Source organism: Hyla sarda, chromosome 4, assembly GCF_029499605.1.
Source record: "Hyla sarda isolate aHylSar1 chromosome 4, aHylSar1.hap1, whole genome shotgun sequence".
In the NCBI taxonomy this organism is placed as follows: domain Eukaryota; kingdom Metazoa; phylum Chordata; class Amphibia; order Anura; family Hylidae; genus Hyla; species Hyla sarda.
In genome coordinates, this window is record NC_079192.1 from 158,860,036 (window position 1) to 158,878,935 (window position 18,900).

Consider the following 18,900-nt stretch of genomic DNA (forward strand, 5'->3'; position numbering starts at 1 on the left):
TATTTCATTTAAAGAACATTTTAAGTACACCATGAAAAAAAAATCAGCATTGGCTAAACTTTATCAGAAATCTCCAGATTGCCATTTGTTCAAATCTGGAGTTCCCCTATCAAGAATGTATCAGAATTAACCTCATAACATATGGTACAATATGAGTCCTGTAGACATATGTAAGGAAAACATAAGACACATCTGATTGACCTGTGTGGTTACAGCCAGCAATCTACGCAAAAACATCCCCCTGAAGCCATCACGCAAGCTCAAGCTCTTATTTCCAGTTTCACCAAGCTGACTGTATGGAAAGACACAGGTACCGCTACATCTATAAAGTGGGTTTAGCAGGGTAAACAATTTATAATTCTTGGGGGAATATTTATCAAGCACACCTGTGGTGCAGACCCTGTAAAGTCTGCTTACAAATGTGGGACTTTAGAGGGTCTGTGCCGCTTACACCAAGGTGGCGTAAAGGAGGCTGGAGGGGGGCTCAGCCTTGCATGCCCTTCTCACATGCAATTTTAGGGCAACACTTGTGACACTTTAAGTAGCAGAAATATATACACTTCAATGCAGTGTATATTTGTGCACAAGGTGCAACGGCAGCCACAAAGTCACTGGATTTACTTAATAAATCCAGAGGACCAAAAATGGACAGAGCTTTATTTATATACGATGTTCCAAAAATCTAAACATAAAAAATGTCCCACTTTTGTCTCTATATTCCCTAAATATATACTCCTGCCTTTGTGTACTGTACTTATGGGGATACAGAGAGGTTTCTTCAACCATAACGGCAGATGTAGCCAAAATGAAATGGAATGTTTGACCCTAAAGAATATTTCATCAAATAAAAGTGATATCTGTACAAAATCACCCATTTGAGAAGACCATGGGTGACAAGATGAGTTTTTTGTTTTTCTGTAATGGAGTTAAAAAAAGATATATTCGGTCTGCAGCACACCCAAGCAATGACCATCAATGGGACCTTAGGGATGACAAACATTTACCAAGTCCTCGACCCCGGGATAAGACCAACCATTAACCAAAAATAGCAAGGTGCTCGCGCAAAAAGGTATAAAAGATTAATTCTACTTTCAACTTGCTGCATCATTTTTGCCCACACGTAAAGGGGGAGATTTATCAAAACTTGCCCATAGCAACAAATCAGATTGCTTCTTTCATTTCTCAGAGGCATTTTCAAAAATGAAAGAAGCAATCTGATTGGTTGCTATGGGCAACTCGGCAACTTTTCCTCTGGACAGGTTTTGATAAATCTCCCCCAAAGACCCTCGTGTGGGTTCTAACGTTGCATCAACTTTGATAGGTAAGAATAATCTTTCACACCCTTTTGCACAAACACTCTGTTGGATGCTGTTACTTTAGATTCACTGTAGTTATCAATCATGATCAACATGAAATACTGTAAAAGCACCATAAAGAAAAGCAGTGAAGGGTAAAATGTGTGACTCCGTCTGACTGTACTGCACCTATAAATCACGTCAATTTCTAATGACAACCTACCTTTTCCTTACCCTGCTGTCTATTCTACTACATCAATACTATGTGTCAGCTTTGCGTTATCTATTTGCCTCTTTAGACAATCAGGTATACATTGATGGCATTATTGTAGGTAAGTCCTCATTCACATCTGCATTGGAAGTTCTGGAATTAATAGCACAGCATGCAGGACTACTTTGTCACTGATGATGACTGACATGATGTGGATGTAGCACCGGCATCATTTTTGTTGTTCGGCCCCAAAAAGGAGCAGAACAATGGAAACCTGACATGTTGTAATGCCGACAAGCTGCTCTCAAAGGCATACTGCTGCTTACCCCACCAGCTCCTGGTCCATGCCTCCTCCACTCTCCTCAGCCATCACTACACTGCTCCGGCCTCCGCACTTTCTGGGCTGGCCCATAGGGAGTATAAACATTTGCTTTGAGGATTTAAAGGGCAAGTGCACACATCCTTATTCCATCCCCTACCATAGCTTGATCTATATAAGACAATTCCTCCAACTCCCTTTTGTCTGAGCATTACTGTGCTTCCAGAGCAACAATAGGGAAGGTGTGCTGAATCTGTTCCCAATATCCATGTGTTTACCTGTGCCTATGTTCTGGATTCCATCTTTACCTGGCACCTCCTGTATCTGTTGCCCATTAAGAACAAATAAACGATGATCCAGCACTTGCAAAATGAAATAGCTTTATTGAAGGTCACTGGACACGGATAAAACCAACCATATCATCAGATGCGTTTCGAGTGCATGCGCTCGAAACGCGTCTGTGATATGGTTGGTTTTATCCGTGTCCAGTGACATTTCATAAAGCTATTTCGTTTTGCAAGTGCTGGATCATCATTTGTTTGTTCTGCTTTGAAATGTCCTGCCGGGCATAGATCCGAGCACTCCTATGCGGTGGTGAGCTGGAGCACCTTTGTTTGTTGTTTGTATCTGTTCCCCCTGCCTCAACCCTCTTGTCTGTTATCATGCGCTCGAAACGTGTCTGATGATATGGTTGGTTTTATCCATGTCATGTGACCTTCAATAAAGCTAATTCGTTTTGCAAGTGCTGGATCATGGTTTGTTTGTTCTGCATTGGAATGTCCTGCCGGCCATAGATCCAAGCACTGCTACGTGGTGGTGAGCTGAAGCACCTTTGTTTGTTTTTTGCATCTGTTCCCCCTGCCTCAACCCTCTTGTCTGTTCTTGACACCACCTCTACCTGATCCATGTGTACCATGCCGACTCTCCAGTGCTTGATCCAGGCTGATTTGCTTTTTTGCCTCATCTACTGGTGCTTATGCAATGGTGCCACCTAACATGCTTGGCAAGCTGCTATCCCCTCCAGGGCCACATTAGGGAAGTGACCTTATACCATCTATCAGCAGGAGTCCAGCTTCCGCATACTGGAGCAGGATGAAGGGTGAAAACCTAGAGGGTACCCCCCTATACCCTCTGCTCCTGAATGTGGCATAAAGCCAAACCAGTTGGGTATCACAGCAGGTCCATACCTGTTGCCCATTGCAGATGTGAACAGGGCTTACTGACAGAATAGGGTTTTGATATTTTTTTTTCTGTTTATATAACAAAGGCAAGTCATTGTAATGGAAAATTCAGAGCAGTTATATCAAATAGCCATTCAAGGTTCCTCACTAATGTTATGTATGAGGCTGCAGACAGCATTTTATCAATGTTCCGATCTTCCCTGGCTGTACTTTCTGCTTCATTCAAAGTGCAGATGAGGCAAAATGATGGAAGCCCATGATAATTTTGTTTAGGTACAGTTTATGTATTCATTTCATTTAGATATCCCTTGACTTATATTAATATATCTTATTACTGATCTTAGTCAGTTTCATGACAAAATACCCATAAGCATATATATAGATAATATGGTTGCACCAGTCTCGTTTACTAAATATTTTGAGCTATGTGACCTTTTAACATTTACAGGGCATTCGGAAAGTCTTCAGACTCTTTCACTTTTTTCACATTTTGTTATGTTGTGGCCTTGTGCTAAATTCCCCCATCGATATGCAGTCCATAACCCCTAAAAAAAATGGAAACATTTTTGAAAATATATTTAAAGGAAAACTGAAGATTTTACACAGCTCTCACGTCCTGATCACATGAGAGCTGTGCGTACCTGGAGAGCGCTCTGCGCAGTGTAACTGCGCATGTGCCGGGCCCTCTCAACAGAAGTCGGGAGTAGCGAGGGCCCGGCGCATGCGCAGTAATACTGCGCAGAGCGCTCTTCGGGGACGCACAGCTCTCATGTGATCAGGACGTGAGAGCTGCGTAAAATCTTCAGCACATGCGATACAGAGCGCAGCGTTAAGGGCGCATGTGACTCCATGTCACTAGGACGTGGAGTTGAAGAAAATGCATATGCAAATAAGGGGGGCGGGCTTAGGCACCTTTCTCCAGGATCCAAAGTATGACTGTCGGCAGGGGGACACGCCTGCAGAGCCCAACTAAGGGGTGAATTACGGGATTTTACAGGACAAAAACTCAGTGGTAACCCAAGAAAAAATGTAAGTGACCCCTGTATGGACTCCTGTTCACCCACACTATAACCCAGTGTATTGGGTTTAGTGTTTGTGAACTTGCTGACAGTTTTCCTTTAAATGGGTTATCCAGGAATAGAAAAGCATAGCTGATCTCTTTAAAAAAAAACGGTGCCACACCCGTCCTCAGATTGTGTGGCATTACAACTTCCATTTACTTCAATGGAACGGAGCTGCAATACCACACACAAGCTGAGGACAGAGGAGGTGCTGTTTTTGGATAAAACAGCTCTGTTTTTCTAATCCTGAGTAAGGCTATATTCACACTGCTGGTTGTCTGAGAAAAAATAGTGCTTGCACCGTCTTTACCTCCCGCTATTCTCTCCGAAAATAAAGGCACCCAATGGACCCCATTGAGTATAATGGGGTCCCTCGGGACCTGTTATTGGTCGTTATGACCCGTCAAAATTACGGCTATCAAACTGCAAAAAAAAAGGGGGAGTTTGGCGGACAAATTTGACGGGGAATACTGGCAGTAAGAAAGGGGCCTTAGTCATATAAGAGGAAAGTGTATTTAGACACTTTAGGACACTTTCGCATTGCCATTGTGACCCGCCAGTAAGGGGTCCATTAGGCTCTTTTTTTTTTTGGCCTTTAACGGCCATTATTGGGATGGGTCACAATGGGCACATTATTGGGATGGGTCACAACAGATCCCATTGATTACAATGGGCTCCTTTGTTTTAGATAAGTATAGGGGAGAAAAAGATGGTGCATGCACTAATTATTCTCCCAGCACCAGTGCAGTTTTTGCATTTGTGTGGAAATTGCATTTTTGGCCCCTTTGGTGTTTTCTTTTCAAAATTTATTGGGTACCAAAAAAAAAAAAAAAAGATGCAGTAGGGATGGGAAAAAATGTATTTAACAATTTTTTTTATAACGCGATTTGCATTAATTTTTAATAAAGCTTGTGTGTGTGTGTTTCACTTTTTTTCTAATTTTTTTTTTTACATTTTTTGGGTAGTACTACTACTCCCAGCATGGAACAGACTGTTCCATGATAGGAGTAGTAGTACCTGTATTAATAGACAGATTGCCCTGGGTTTCACTCCTAACACCTGATGCGATCCTCCATAATATAGCAGAGATGCTGAGCGGCTCTATACAGCGCTCGCATCTCTGCTCTGTACTCCGGGTCGGCCAGTGATATGAATAGAACATCACTCATTTATATTTTCTGCCCAGAGTGGGGATTGGCCCGGATGGTTGCAGCCAATCTCAACGGAAAATATGAATGAGTGATGTTCTATTTATATCATTGGCCGGCCGAGGTATAGTGCAGAGATGCGGAGCGCAGGAGAAAGCCGCACCAAATCTCTGCAATAGATAGGATGATCACATCAGGTTTCAGGGGTGACACCCGCTGTGATCTGTTTTTAACTGCAGGTACTGCTTCCAACATGGAGCACACTCTGCTCCATGCTGGGAGCTGTAGTACCTGCATTAATAGACAGATCGCAGCGAGTGTAAATTCTGACATCTGTTGCGATCTGTCTATTAATGCAGGTACTACAGCTCCCAGCATGGAGTAGAGTGTGCTCCATGTTGGGAGTAGCAGTACCTGCAGTTAAGGAAAGCCATAAGCCATAAGAGCGAAAACGTGTTTGAGGAAGGATGCATGGGACAAACCTGGTACTATTATTTATGTATTTCTGTTGCCGTTTTTTGTTACCCTGCCCCTTACAGCAGAGACATCACTTTTGCTGCAGTCAGCCTATCTTTTTATACTATATCAATTAATCTGTTTTCATTACTGTCACAGTTCGTCATTTGTTTGCATTATATTTGCACACTGCACTATTGCACTTACAAGTGTTATGATACCATTGGGTTATCATTCTTAGTGAATGTCCTGCTGGTGGAGTGGTCCACATGGTGTGACCACTACCCATTATATTAACCATCTATACCTGAGAAATTTTACGCTGCAGAACCCTCATCTTCGTTTTTTCTGTCTGATATATCTGTAGTACCCATTCCTTACATGTTTTTTAAAGATATGTTTTTAGGTTTTGTGATATCTCAATAAAATTAAATTGTTTTTCTTTACATACATCCCTTTTGTATGGTATTTAGTTTTTTGGTGGTGGTGTTTTACACTGAGCATATGATAGTGGTTCTCAGATAGCCACACACATTTTGGTAATATATATATCTTGGGGCTAATGCCACAAGGTTTGCACACCTGGATTTAAGTTTTCTTTCCTGACATTCTTAGATCCTCTGAAGCTCTGTCGGGTTGGATGGATGCCGTAAGCGGACAGGTTAGGGTCACTGGGGGACATTTTTCAAGGGTGGTGTAGAGGAATAGTTTTTCTACACCTTTTTTTTGTGGTGGAAATGTGTATGTGCGCCAAATTTATTTAACAGTAGTACACTTTAGTAAACCACTTTGTATGTGAAATTTTTGAGACTTTTAACCCCTTGCGCAAAAACTGAGCGACTCTTTTTTATAAATACTGTCCACAGCCAGGTCTGGGCTGGTGTATGTTTGTGGTGTAATTGAGGGCGTTACGACAAACTTGCAACTGTTTTAGAAAAGCCGCACTTCATAAATCAGCAACCACTACAAAGTAAAAAAGAAAGTGTGGTGTACCAAAGTCATTTTAGTCACAATCACTTTAGCAAAAAGTCACACAAATGACTCCAATCAAGGTGTAGAAACATCTCAGAGATGATCAAGAGGAATGGGAGGTCCCAAAGCCAAATTTTAAGGGATATATATATATATATATATATATATATATATATATATATATATAAAGGTCAGAATACTTATGTCCATGTCAAATCTCAGTTTTTCATTCTTGATAAATTTGCCCCCCGAAAAACAACCTAAAATTATGTTTTCAATTTGTCATTTTGAGGAATTAAGTGCAGAATGATGGGAGGAAACGTGATTTTTTTTATTTTATTTTAAAGGGGAACTCTGGTGGAGACAAGGTACAAGAAAGTTAAGCAAATTTGTAAATTACTTCGATAAAAAAAATCTTAACACTTCCAGTACTTACCAGCTGCTGTATACTACAGAGAAAGTTGTGCTCTTCTTTTCTGTCTGACCACAGTGCTCTCTGCTAACACCTCTGTCCATGTCAGGAACTGTCCAGATTAGAAGCATATGCCCATAGAAAACCTCTCCTGCTCTGGACAGTTCCTGACATGGACAGAGGTGTCAGCAGAGAGCACTGTGGTCAGGCTGGAAAGAACTTCACACATTTCTCTGTAGTATTTCTGTATTATACAGCAGCTGATAAGTACTGGAAGGATTAAGATTTTTAAATAGAAGTAATTTACAAATCTGTTTAACTTTCTGGCACCAGTTGATTTGAAAACGTTTTTTTCCCACCAGAGTTCCCCTTTAGAGATGAGCGAACTTACAGTAAATTCGATTCGTCACAAACTTCTCGGCTCGGCAGTTGATGACTTTTCCTGCATAAATTAGTTCAGCTTTTAGGTGCTCCGGTGGGCTGGAAAAGGTGGATACAGTCCTAGGAGACTCTTTCCTAGGAATGTATCCACCTTTTCCAGCCGACCAGAGCACCTGAAGGCTGAACTAATTTACGCAGGATAAGTCATCAACTGCCGAGCCGAGAAGTTCGTGACGAATCAAATTTACTGTAAGTAAGTTCGCTCATCTCTATTCCCCTTTAACACAAGGCCGCAACATAACAACATGTGGAAAAAAATTCTAAATTAAAAGGGTTGATCAGGAAAAAACTTTTTTTTATATATCAACTGGCTCAAGAAAGTTAAACAGATCTGTAAATTACTTCATTTAAAAAACCTTAATCATTTTAGTACTTATAAGCTGCTGAAGTTGAGTTGTTCTTTTCTGTCTAAGGCTAAGTTTCCACTTGTTTTTTTTTTCAGGCAGTTTTTGGAATACTGCCACTGCAGTCAAAGCCAGAAATATATTCAAAAGGAATAGGACATATAAAGGAAGGACTTACACTTTTCCTCCCTTATGGATCCACTTCTGACTTTGGCTCAAAAACTGCAGTGGCAGGTATTCAAAAACTGCCAGAAAAAAACCCAAGTGGAAACTTAGTCTAAGTGCTCTCTGATGACACCTGTCTCGGGAACTGTCCAGAGTAGTAGCAAATCCCCATAGCAAACCTCTTCTACTCTGTGCAGTTCCCAAGACAAGCAGAGATGTCAGCAGAGAGCAATGTTGCCAGACAGAAAACAACAACTCAACTTCAGAAGCATATAATTATTGGAAGGGTTAAGGGTTTGAAGTTTTGCAACATCTGGAGGGTCACCGTTTGAGACCACTGGTGTAACCAAATTGCAATAATAGGAGGGTTGGCCAGTCTACTGCGAAATTGCAGATGACTGTCGCAATACAGAAATAGGAATCTGCAAATATGTATATATTGGTTGACAGTGACTGTGAATAGATCACAAAGTAAAAAATCCCTAAAGAATAATAAAACAATAAGATGTGGAATCGACTGGTCATGTGACATACCTTAATAATACCTTGACATGTTGCTAGAGGAAGGCCAACCAAGCTTGTTCCATTGATAGACATGATTTGATCGCCAATGCTGAGTTTTCCGGAGCGTGCAGCAGGCCCCCCATTCATCATATTAGCTAGTATTACAGTAGGAAGTATTGAGCCCCATCCAGATTCCACAATAACAACTCCCAATATCTCTCCCTTGAGCTTTTCCACCTGAAGCTGTAAAGAAGCAAATCACAGCCCTGATAAGTCACAGAAGAGTCCATAAAGGCGTCTTTTTATAGCGATAAGATAAAAGTACTTACCTCCTTGCAGTTTTCCGAGTTTGAGAAGTGTATGAGGTCATCATTATACATCTCTTGAGTATTGATGATGTCACTATATTCTTTTTGACTGAGGTCTTCCGGGTTGATCCCATTGGCTCGTAAGAATTCCTGGTAAGCAACACTGAAAGCTTGGCCAATTGACTGTGCAATGAGCTGGGCCTGTGCGGTAAAAAATAATATGATGTCATATACGTTTTATAGTTTAGTTGTAATAACCTAAACCGTTCATAATTGTATTAAACAAAATTGTTACTAAAAGTAATACAGTAGCTGTATAGTATGTGCCAGGGGGAAAAAATGTTTTAATATGTTCCTGCCACTAGATGTCGCTGATAAAATTGGCCTTTTAAATATATGTAATGACTGCACTCCACCAAAGGAAAATGGAGATTTGGTTTGCTGTCCCAGATGGTCTCCAAAGTGCCCCTATATAAGACTGTGCTCCTACCCTGCAATACAGAGTAAAAAGCAGGGCTTGTGCAAGGATTTTTTTACACCCTAGGCAAAAGCTAATTTTGCCGCCTCTTGACTCTGCCCATTATCTCTGCATTTTGACACGCCCTACCGTACTACTGGGGAGACACACTGTAACAAACCCCCTCCTCATGTAATCACTTTAATACTGAAGAGCCACATTGTCACAAACCTCCTCCCCATGTAATCTCCTCACTGCTAAAGTGACATATTGTAACAAACCCCCTCCTCATGTAATCACCTTACTACTGGGGTGACACACTGTAACAAACCCCCTCCTCATGTAATCTCCTTACTACTGGGGTGACACACTGTAACAATCTCCCTCCTCATGTAATCTCCTTACTACTGAGGTGACACACTGTAACAAGCCCCTTCCTCATGTAATCGCCTTAATACTGGGGTGACACACTGTAACAAACCCCCTCCTCATGTAATCTCCTTACTATTGGGGTGACACACTGTAACAAACCCCCTCCTCATGTAATCTCCTTACTACTGAGGTGACACACTGTAACAAGCCCCTTCCTCATGTAATCGCCTTAATACTGGGGTGACACACTGTAACAAACCCCTCCTCATGTAATCACTTTACAACTGAAGAGCCACATTGTCACAAACCTCCTCCCCATGTAATCTCCTTACTACTGGGGTGACACACTGTTACAAACCTCCTGCTCATGTGATCTCTTTACTACTGAGGTGGCAAATTGTAACAAACCCCCTTTTCATGTAATCACTTTACTACTGAGGAGCCCCATTGTCACAAACCTACTCCTCTTGTAATCTCCTTACTGCTAAAGTGACATATTGTAACAAGCCCTTCCCTTGTGTAATCTCCTTACTACTGGGGTGACACACTGTAACAAACCCCCTCCTCATGTAATCTCCTTTCTACTGGGGAGACACACTGTAACAAACCCTCTACTAATGTAATCTCCTTACTACTGGGGTGACACACTGTAACAAACCTCCTCCTCATGTAATCTCCTTACTACTGGGGTGACACACTGTAACAAAGCTCATCCACATGTAATCTCCTTACTACTGGGGTGACACACTGTAACAAACCCCCTCCTTCTGTAATTACCTTACTACTGGGGTGACACACTGTTACAAACCTCCTGCTCATGTGATCTCTTTACTACTGAGGTGGCAAATTGTAACAAACCCCCTTTTCATGTAATCACTTTACTACTGAGGAGCCCCATTGTCACAAACCTACTCCTCTTGTAATCTCCTTACTGCTAAAGTTACATATTGTAACAAGCCCTTCCCTTGTGTAATCTCCTTACTACTGGGGTGACACACTGTAACAAACCCCCTCCTCATGTAATCTCCTTTCTACTGGGGAGACACACTGTAACAAACCCTCTACTAATGTAATCTCCTTACTACTGGGGTGACACACTGTAACAAACCTCCTCCTCATGTAATCTCCTTACTACTGGGGTGACACACTGTAACAAAGCTCATCCACATGTAATCTCCTTACTACTGGGGTGACACACTGTAACAAACCCCCTCCTTCTGTAATTACCTTACTACTGGGGTGACACACTGTAACAAACCTCCTCCTCATGTAATCTCCTTACTACTGGGGTGACACACTGTAACAAACCTCCTCCTCATGTAATCTCCTTACTACTGGGGTGACACACTGTAACAAAGCTCCTCCTCATGTAATCTCCTTACTACTGGGGTGACACACTGTTACAAACCTCCTGCTCATGTGATCTCTTTACTACTGAGGTGGCAAATTGTAACAAACCCCCTCTTCATGTAATCACTTTACTACTGAGGAGCCACATTGTCACAAACCTACTCCTCTTGTAATCTCCTTACTGCTAAAGTGACATATTGTAACAAGCCCTTCCCTAATGTAATCTCCTTACTACTGGGGTGACACACTGTAACAAACCTCCTCCTCATGTAATCTCCTTACTACTGGGGTGACACACTGTAACAAAGCTCCTCCTCATGTAATCTCCTTACTACTGGGGTGACACACTGTAACAAACCCCCTCCTTCTGTAATTACCTTACTACTGGGGTGACACACTGTAACAAACCTCCTCCTCATGTAATCTCCTTACTACTGGGGTGACACACTGTAACAAACCTCCTTCACATGTAATCTCCTTGCTACTGGGGTGACACACTGTAACAAAGCTCCTCCTCATGTAATCTCCTTACTACTGGGGTGACACACTGTAACAAACCCCCTCCTTCTGTAATTACCTTGCTACTGGGGTGATACACTGTATTAAACCCCCTCCTCATGTAATCTCCTTACGACTGGGGTGACACACTGTAACAAACCCCCTCCCTATGTAATTACCTTACTACTGGGGTGACACACATGGGGGGGGGCTTATGGTGGTGGTGCTGCTCGCTGAGCTGGCTGAGCGGGTGGTTCAGATGCTGGCTGTCTAAATTTCTTGTGGCGGGCAGAGCGGCGTCCCCATCCAGAGGGTGCTCTATGCGGCTGCCTATTTTGCCTATAGGCAGAGCCAGCCCTGGTAAAAAGCACATGCAGTGCCACTGTTTATCCAGCAGGGGGTCAAGTTTAAACTCTATGCAATACATTAGGGAGATGCTCACCCAGCCATCTACTAGGTTACGGGATGTACTAAATCTTCCTTTGGTGCACACATACTGGTCTACTGATAAATGGAGAATGATAAGAGTCTGTGCCAGAAAAGGCTCCGAGAAGATGCTGACTCCTTACAAGCTGTTGCTGTGACTGCTGTAGCTCCTTGTCTGGGAGAAGATCTTTGCACACAAAGGTGAAACATTTCAGGGGTGCATGACATAAGGTGCAATGATCTGCAGCCTGAGAAGGTGAGGGGTTTCCTTCAGTGCTGGAGGCTGCCTGAGTCTGCCTGTAGCATGTTTTTTGCCACTGTGTGTATAGCCTGCGGGTTACGTGCAAACAGAGGTGCTCAGATTTGTTCACATTGTAGATAACTGCAGGTCCATAGAGGATCTATGGTTAGTTTAACACAGTGTACAGTGTGTTCTTCTGGGAAATGTTAAAGGGGTACTCCTATGAAAAACTTTTTTTTTTTTTTTTTAAATCAACTGGTGCCAGAAAGTTAAACAGATTTGTAAATGACTTCTATTAAAAAATCTTAATCCTTCCTGTACTTATTAGCTGCTGAATACTACAGCGGAAATTCTTTTCTTTTTGAAACACAGATCTGTCTGCTGACATCATGACCACAGTGCTCTCTGCTGACATCTCTGTCCATTTTATGAACTGTCCAGAACAGCATATGTTTGCTATGGGGATTTCCTTTTACCCTGGACAGTTCCTAAAATGGACAGAGATGTCAGCAGAGAGCACTGTGCTCATGATGTCAGCAGACAGCTCTGTGTTTCAAACGGAAAAGAATTTCCACTGTAGTATTCAGCAGCTATTAAGTACTGGAAGGATTAAGATTTTTTTAATATAAGTCATTTACAAATCTGTTTTACTTTCTGGCACCAGTTGATAAAAAAAAAAAAAAAAAGTTTATCACCGGAGTACCCCTTTAAATGGATCCATAGACCCATAAACCTGATGAACGCCAAAATGATATAATTTTGGCCTCCATTCAGGACATATACAGCAGGGTCTACTGGATGGAGAAGTGTTGTCTATGCTATTCCATTAAGCGCAATTATTCCAGTATATGCGCTATTACTATGGGACCTTATGTATGCCACTAAAGTGCCACGTGGCATAACTATACCTCAGATGGATTCTACTTAAAGCGTTATTCCAGAGGAAAAGAAATGTTTTCAAATCAACCGGTGCCAGTAAGTTAAACAGATTTGTAAATTACTTTTATTTAAATCCTAATCCTTCCAGTACTTATCAGCTGCTATTTGCTCTAAAGCAGTGGTTTTCCGGGCATGCTGGGAGTTGTAGTTTTGCAACATCTGGAGGTCTGCAGGTTGAAGACCACTGCTCTAGAGGAAGTTGTGAAGTTCTTTCCAGTCTGACCACTGTGCTCTCTACTGACACCACTGTCTGTGCCAGGAACAGATTGAAGCAGGAGTTTGCTTCTGCTCTGGGCAGTTTCTGACATGGACAAAGGTGTCAGCAGAAAGCACTGAGGTCAGGCTGGAAAGAACTACACAACTTCCTCTAGAGCATACAGCAGCCGATAAGTACTGGAAGGATTAAGACGTTAAAATAGAAGTCATTTTCAACTATGTATAACTTTCTGGCACCAGATGATTTGATTTTTTTTTTTTCCCTAAGGAGTGCCCGTTTAAAGGCTTTTCGATAGTAGAAAAATAGAGCTAAATTCTTTCAAAACCAGCACCACCCCTTTATCGCAGTGTGAAACTTTCCTTGGATTTTCTTGCTATGCATTTTCCAGCCTGTGGGGGAGGACATTTCTTATCACCTGCCTATAATAATGTTGCATTTATAGCAGTATAATGTACCATCTAGCCTTGCTACATTATTCCATTATGACTCATGCTGAGACTTGTAGTTTTACTATACAATAGTTGCCATGTCTACCTTATATGCATGCCACCATCCGCCGTCATCTGCGGCAGCGACCAATTTGTAATGAATCACTAACCTGATTCTAGCTAAAATTATTTCTCTTTCAGGGATGTTTTAGTTCAAATATACATGGATTGGTGACAGTATTGTTACTAAGATACTTTTGTGTTTTAGTTTCTTACAGTTTTCTGGCTCTCTGCTTCTTGTTTTGGAATAGATTCATTTGGATATACTTCTAGGCAAAACTATTTCACATGGGAATTTTGGAGAAAAAAATCAACTGGTGGCAGAAAGTAATACAGATTTGTAAATTACTTATTTCCATAAAATGTAACTCTTCCAGTACTTATCAGCTTCTGTATTTCCCTGATGAAGTTGTGTAGTTCTTTCTAATAGACACAGTGCTCCCTGCTGCCACCTCTGTCCATATCAGGAACTGTCCAGAGAGGAGATCAGAGAAGTTTGTTCTGGGGGGGGTTTCTTCTGCACTTAAAGAGTTCACAACTTAGGCAGAGGAGGCAGCATGGAGCACGCTGTCGAATTGGAAAGACCTACATAACTTCCTCTAGGGCACACAGCTTCCTCTAGGGCACACAGCTTTTTTAAGTAGAAGTAATTTACAATTTGATTTAGAAATATTTTTTTTATAACTGAGAGCTTGCTATACTGCTATACTACACCCAATCTAGGATGTCCTCTTCGAGTTAAACATCCCAGACTCCAGACTAATACCTGCACTGATACACTGTAGCAGAATAAGAAAAGGAGCCCCAACCCCCCACCACCCGTAGACATCTTATCCCTTATCCAAAGGGTGGGACACAGCTGCTGGACCCCCGCGATCTCCGTGCAGGCACCCACGGCATTCTGAACATTATGTTCAAAACACTGGGTTCGGGCAGCCGTGCTCGTGACATCATGCCACACCTCCATAGACAAGGATGGAGTGGGCGTGGTGTGATGTCTAGAGGGGGTGTGGCATGATGTCTTGACCACAGTTGACCGAACCCAGTAATCAGAACACCAGGGTGCCTGCATAAAGATTGCTGGGGGTCCCAGTGGCTGGACCTCAGCGGTCAGACCTTGTATGCCCTGTCCTAAGATGTCTAGGGGTGGAGTAACCCTTTACGCTGTTTAAATTTGAGACTATTTATGAATCATCCCAAATGTTTCCATTCATTGACAGCAAAGCAAGCAAAGATTATAAATCAGGAAACAATTAAAACCTTAAGAATGGAGCAATAATAATAATCTTAATAATAATGTTAAAGAAGAATTCTATCAAAAAATCACTTATCCCCTATCCACAGAGGTTCAACCGCTGGGACCCCCCAACTCTCTCAGTGAGGAGCGTGTATCGTCTACCAGTAGACAACATGTGCTCCATTCATTTTTTATGGGAGTGCAGATTAGGCCCAAATGCTGTACTCGTGAATTTTTGGCACCCCCATTAAAATAAAAAGAGCGTGTGCCGTCTGCATCACGAGCTCCTCAAGGAGCTCCGGGTCCCATTCCGGAGATTGCGAAGGGTCCTAGCGGTTGGACCCCAGGATAGGGGATAAGTACATTTTTGCTAAATTTCTCAGGCATATTGAGGTAAGAGTTCAAGGTTGCAGTTGATATGTTGAGTGTACAGTCCCAATCAACTTTCCATTAGGCTAGGATTCCACTGAGGTTTTTGTCTTGCGTTTTTTTAGGGTATAAAACGCAGAAAAAACTCCAGAACAACTAGCACTTATTTTTTCTGTGTTTTTTCGGAATTTTTTTTGGAGTTTTTACTTTTGTGTGGACATTGCATTTTTTGTCCCTTTGGCAGTTTCCCTGCGGGCGTTTTTTTCAGAATTTTGTTGGGTACCAAAAAAAAATTTTAAAATGATGCAGTAGGAATGGAAAAAATTGTAGGGAATAATTTTTTTTTTTAGAACAAAATTTTTATTAATTTCCCAATTTATGTAAGCGGTAAGGGACATAAAAATGTAGCCGACAATATAAAAAATGTATAAAGGGGACATGTAATTGTAAAAATAATATATTTTTATGAAACTTTTTATTAATAATGTATTTAAATAATTTGTTTTATAAAGTGTTTTATTTTTACTACTTTTCAACTTTATTCTCTGTATTTTTGACATCATTTAGGTACTACTTCTACTCCCAGCATGGACCAGACTGTTCCATGCTGGAAGCTGTAGTAACTGGACTAAGGACAGATCGCCCCAGGTGCCACTTCTGACATCTGTTGCGATCGTCCTTTATATTACTGAGATGCGGAGTGGCACGCTGCAGTGCTCCGCATCTCTACTCTGTACTCTGGCCGGCGAGTGATGTGAATAGAAATTCACATCACTAATTCATATTTGCTGCTCAGAGCAGTGATTGGCCAAATGGTGCCAGCCAATCACAGCTCTGAGCAGCATATATAAATCAGTTATGTGAATTTCTATACACATCACTTGCCAGAGTACAGATCAGAGATGCGGAGCACTGCAGAGAGCCGCTCCGCATTTCAGCAATATAAATGACGATCACAACAGGTGTCAAGAGTGACACCTGCTGCGATCTGTCCCTTACTGCAGGTACTACTGCTCCCAACATGGAGAACATTCTGCTCCATGCTGGGAGCTGTAATAACTGCACTAATAGACAGATCGCAGTGGGTGTCACTCCTGACACCCATTGCGATCGCCCTTTATAATCTGGAGAATTGGGCGGCACACCGCACCTCTCCGCTCCCCTGCCTGGCACTGCACTTGGCTGTGATGTGAAGTTCTCTTCACATTACAGATTCATATATGCCGCTGAGAGTTGTGATTGGCTGGCACCATCCAGCCAATCACAACTCTCAGTGCTATCAGGTACTACAGCTCCCAGCATGGAACAGTCTGTTCCATGTTGGGAGTAGTAGTAGTACCTAAATAATGTCAAACATAGAGAGAATTAAGTTGTAAAGTAGTAATAATAAAACACACTTTATAAATTATTAAAATACATTATTAATAAAAAGTTTCACAAAATATATTATTTTTACAATTACATGGCCCCTTTATCCCTTTATAAACTTTTTATATTGCTGGCTACATTTTTATGTCCCTGCCCGCTCACATAAATTGTTCCCTGATTGAAAATTTATAAAGATTTTGTTCTAAAAACATACATTTCGTTACCTACAATTTTTTACATCACTACTGCATGTTTTTTTTTTTTTTTTTTTTAAATGGTACCCTACAAAATGTAATAAAAAAAAGCTAACTCCATCCCTTTTTTGGATTGCTAAAGTAAAAAAAAGAATAAAAACCGCCTGCAAAAATGCCAATGTTAAAACCCACATGGCTTTTTTTTGGGCGATTGTGACTCCCATTGACCTCTATGGGAAGAAAACGTCAAGGTTTTCCCAAAAAAAACGCCAAAGTCTCAACAAGAAGTTGTTTTTGAAAATCGTCTACTGAATTAAAAAAGGCTGAAAAATGCTGAAAGGATAAAAAAAAACGCCAAACTAAAAGCGCCAAGTGGATATGGCATTTTGCAGTTTCCTCTTGACTTTTTCAAGGAAAAAACGCAGTGCGACAAAATGGACTTTTTTGGGGCATTTTTGGCTGAAAAATACTATTATGTGCTAGGTATAGGCTTCACCCCTCACAAAATAGTGCAAACAGGCCCTGCGGACAAAGAACTCAACCCAGATGGGTCACTCATGGTAATCGATATCCCAGCCCTGAATATGTGATCTATATAGGAAATTTGCAGAATGTCTTATTATACAATCATTAAGCTTTCTGTAACAAGTGGACATGATTATAATAGTAATACAATTATAGCAACATCATTTCCTTCTACCAATCTTGTTTAATTTTAGCAAGTTTACAGAAATCGTTCTTATCTCATTCATACAAGATTCTCATTAGGCCGATATTGTTCAACCATACTGTCAGGATAGAATGCACAGGAATAAATGTTTGAGCTCAGGGAAGGTCGGAGCAGCACTGCCTCTAGATCAGTGATTTTCAGCTGTTGCAAAGCTACAACTCCCAGCATGCCCAGACAGCCAAATTCACAAACAAGGTCTTTAATGCTATACTGTGATTGGTTACTATGGGCACCAAAATGTTTTTCCGCTAGACATCTCCCCAGTGCAATAAATGTATCTGGTAACAACTTGGCAGCAATGGAGACCGGGTTCCGTGATAATGGAGGTTGCAGAGGAGCAAAGGAGGTAAGTACAGGATTTTTGTACAAACTGTAACTTTTGTTACGAAAAAAAAAAAACAACTGTACAACTCCTTAACATTATTTAGTTTTGAGGTGCCAATGCTAGAACTTGTTTAAGCTGAGCACTACTAGTTTTTAGGTGAATCAGACAGCCAGTTCGCCTGCACTAATTTCAATACAGAGGGTTATAGTGCGGGTGAGTAAAATGATGCATTACTCACTCAAATCAGTGGTCTCGTTGTAGACTTTTAAGAGATAGTGTCCAAATATTCATTCTTCTGTCTAAAAAGCTGTAAACATTTTTAAGCTGTACCAAAGCAATTCTAATTTGTTAGATTTGAGCAGGAAAGATAAAGGAGATATCCAGTGCTGAAAAACTTATCCCCTATCCTAAGGATAAGGGATAAGTTTCAGATCGCGGGGGGGTCTGACCGCTGGGGCCCCCCATGATCTCCTGTACGGGGGGGGGGGGGGGGCACAGCAGCCCGCGGGAAGGGGTCTTGTTGACCACTGCATGAAGCGGCGGCTGACACGCCCCTTCAATACAATTCTATGGCAGAGCCAGAGAGCTGCCTTCGGCAATATCCGGCTCTGCCATAGCAATGTATTGAGGGGGTGTGTCAGCCGCCACTTCATGCGGTGGTTGACACCCGCTATCTGGCCAGCAAGCCAGGGCCCTATACAGGAGATTGCGGGGGGCCCCAGCGGTTGGACTACCCACAATCTGAAATGTATCCCCAATCCTTAGGATAGGGGATACATTTTTCAGCACTGGACCACCCCTTTAAGTAAAGTTGTTTACCGTTGTAAACCTCCTCTCTGATGCATTTCCGCCCTAACAGGTCTTAATCATCT

General features: G+C 41.7%; 1 protein-coding gene across 3 annotated transcripts in view; it reads right to left on the reverse strand.

Moving 5' to 3' along the window:
• Positions 1-18,900, reverse strand: part of APBA2 (amyloid beta precursor protein binding family A member 2) — a 435,861-nt gene that overhangs the window by 50,835 nt on the left and 366,126 nt on the right. For all 3 annotated transcript variants that reach the window (XM_056572513.1, XM_056572512.1, XM_056572511.1), the window contains 2 exons: positions 8,839-9,018; positions 8,540-8,752 (listed from right to left, as the gene is read on the reverse strand). In XM_056572513.1, coding sequence (XP_056428488.1) covers positions 8,540-8,752; positions 8,839-9,018 — 393 coding nt within the window. The remainder of the gene's footprint in view (positions 1-8,539; positions 8,753-8,838; positions 9,019-18,900) is intronic.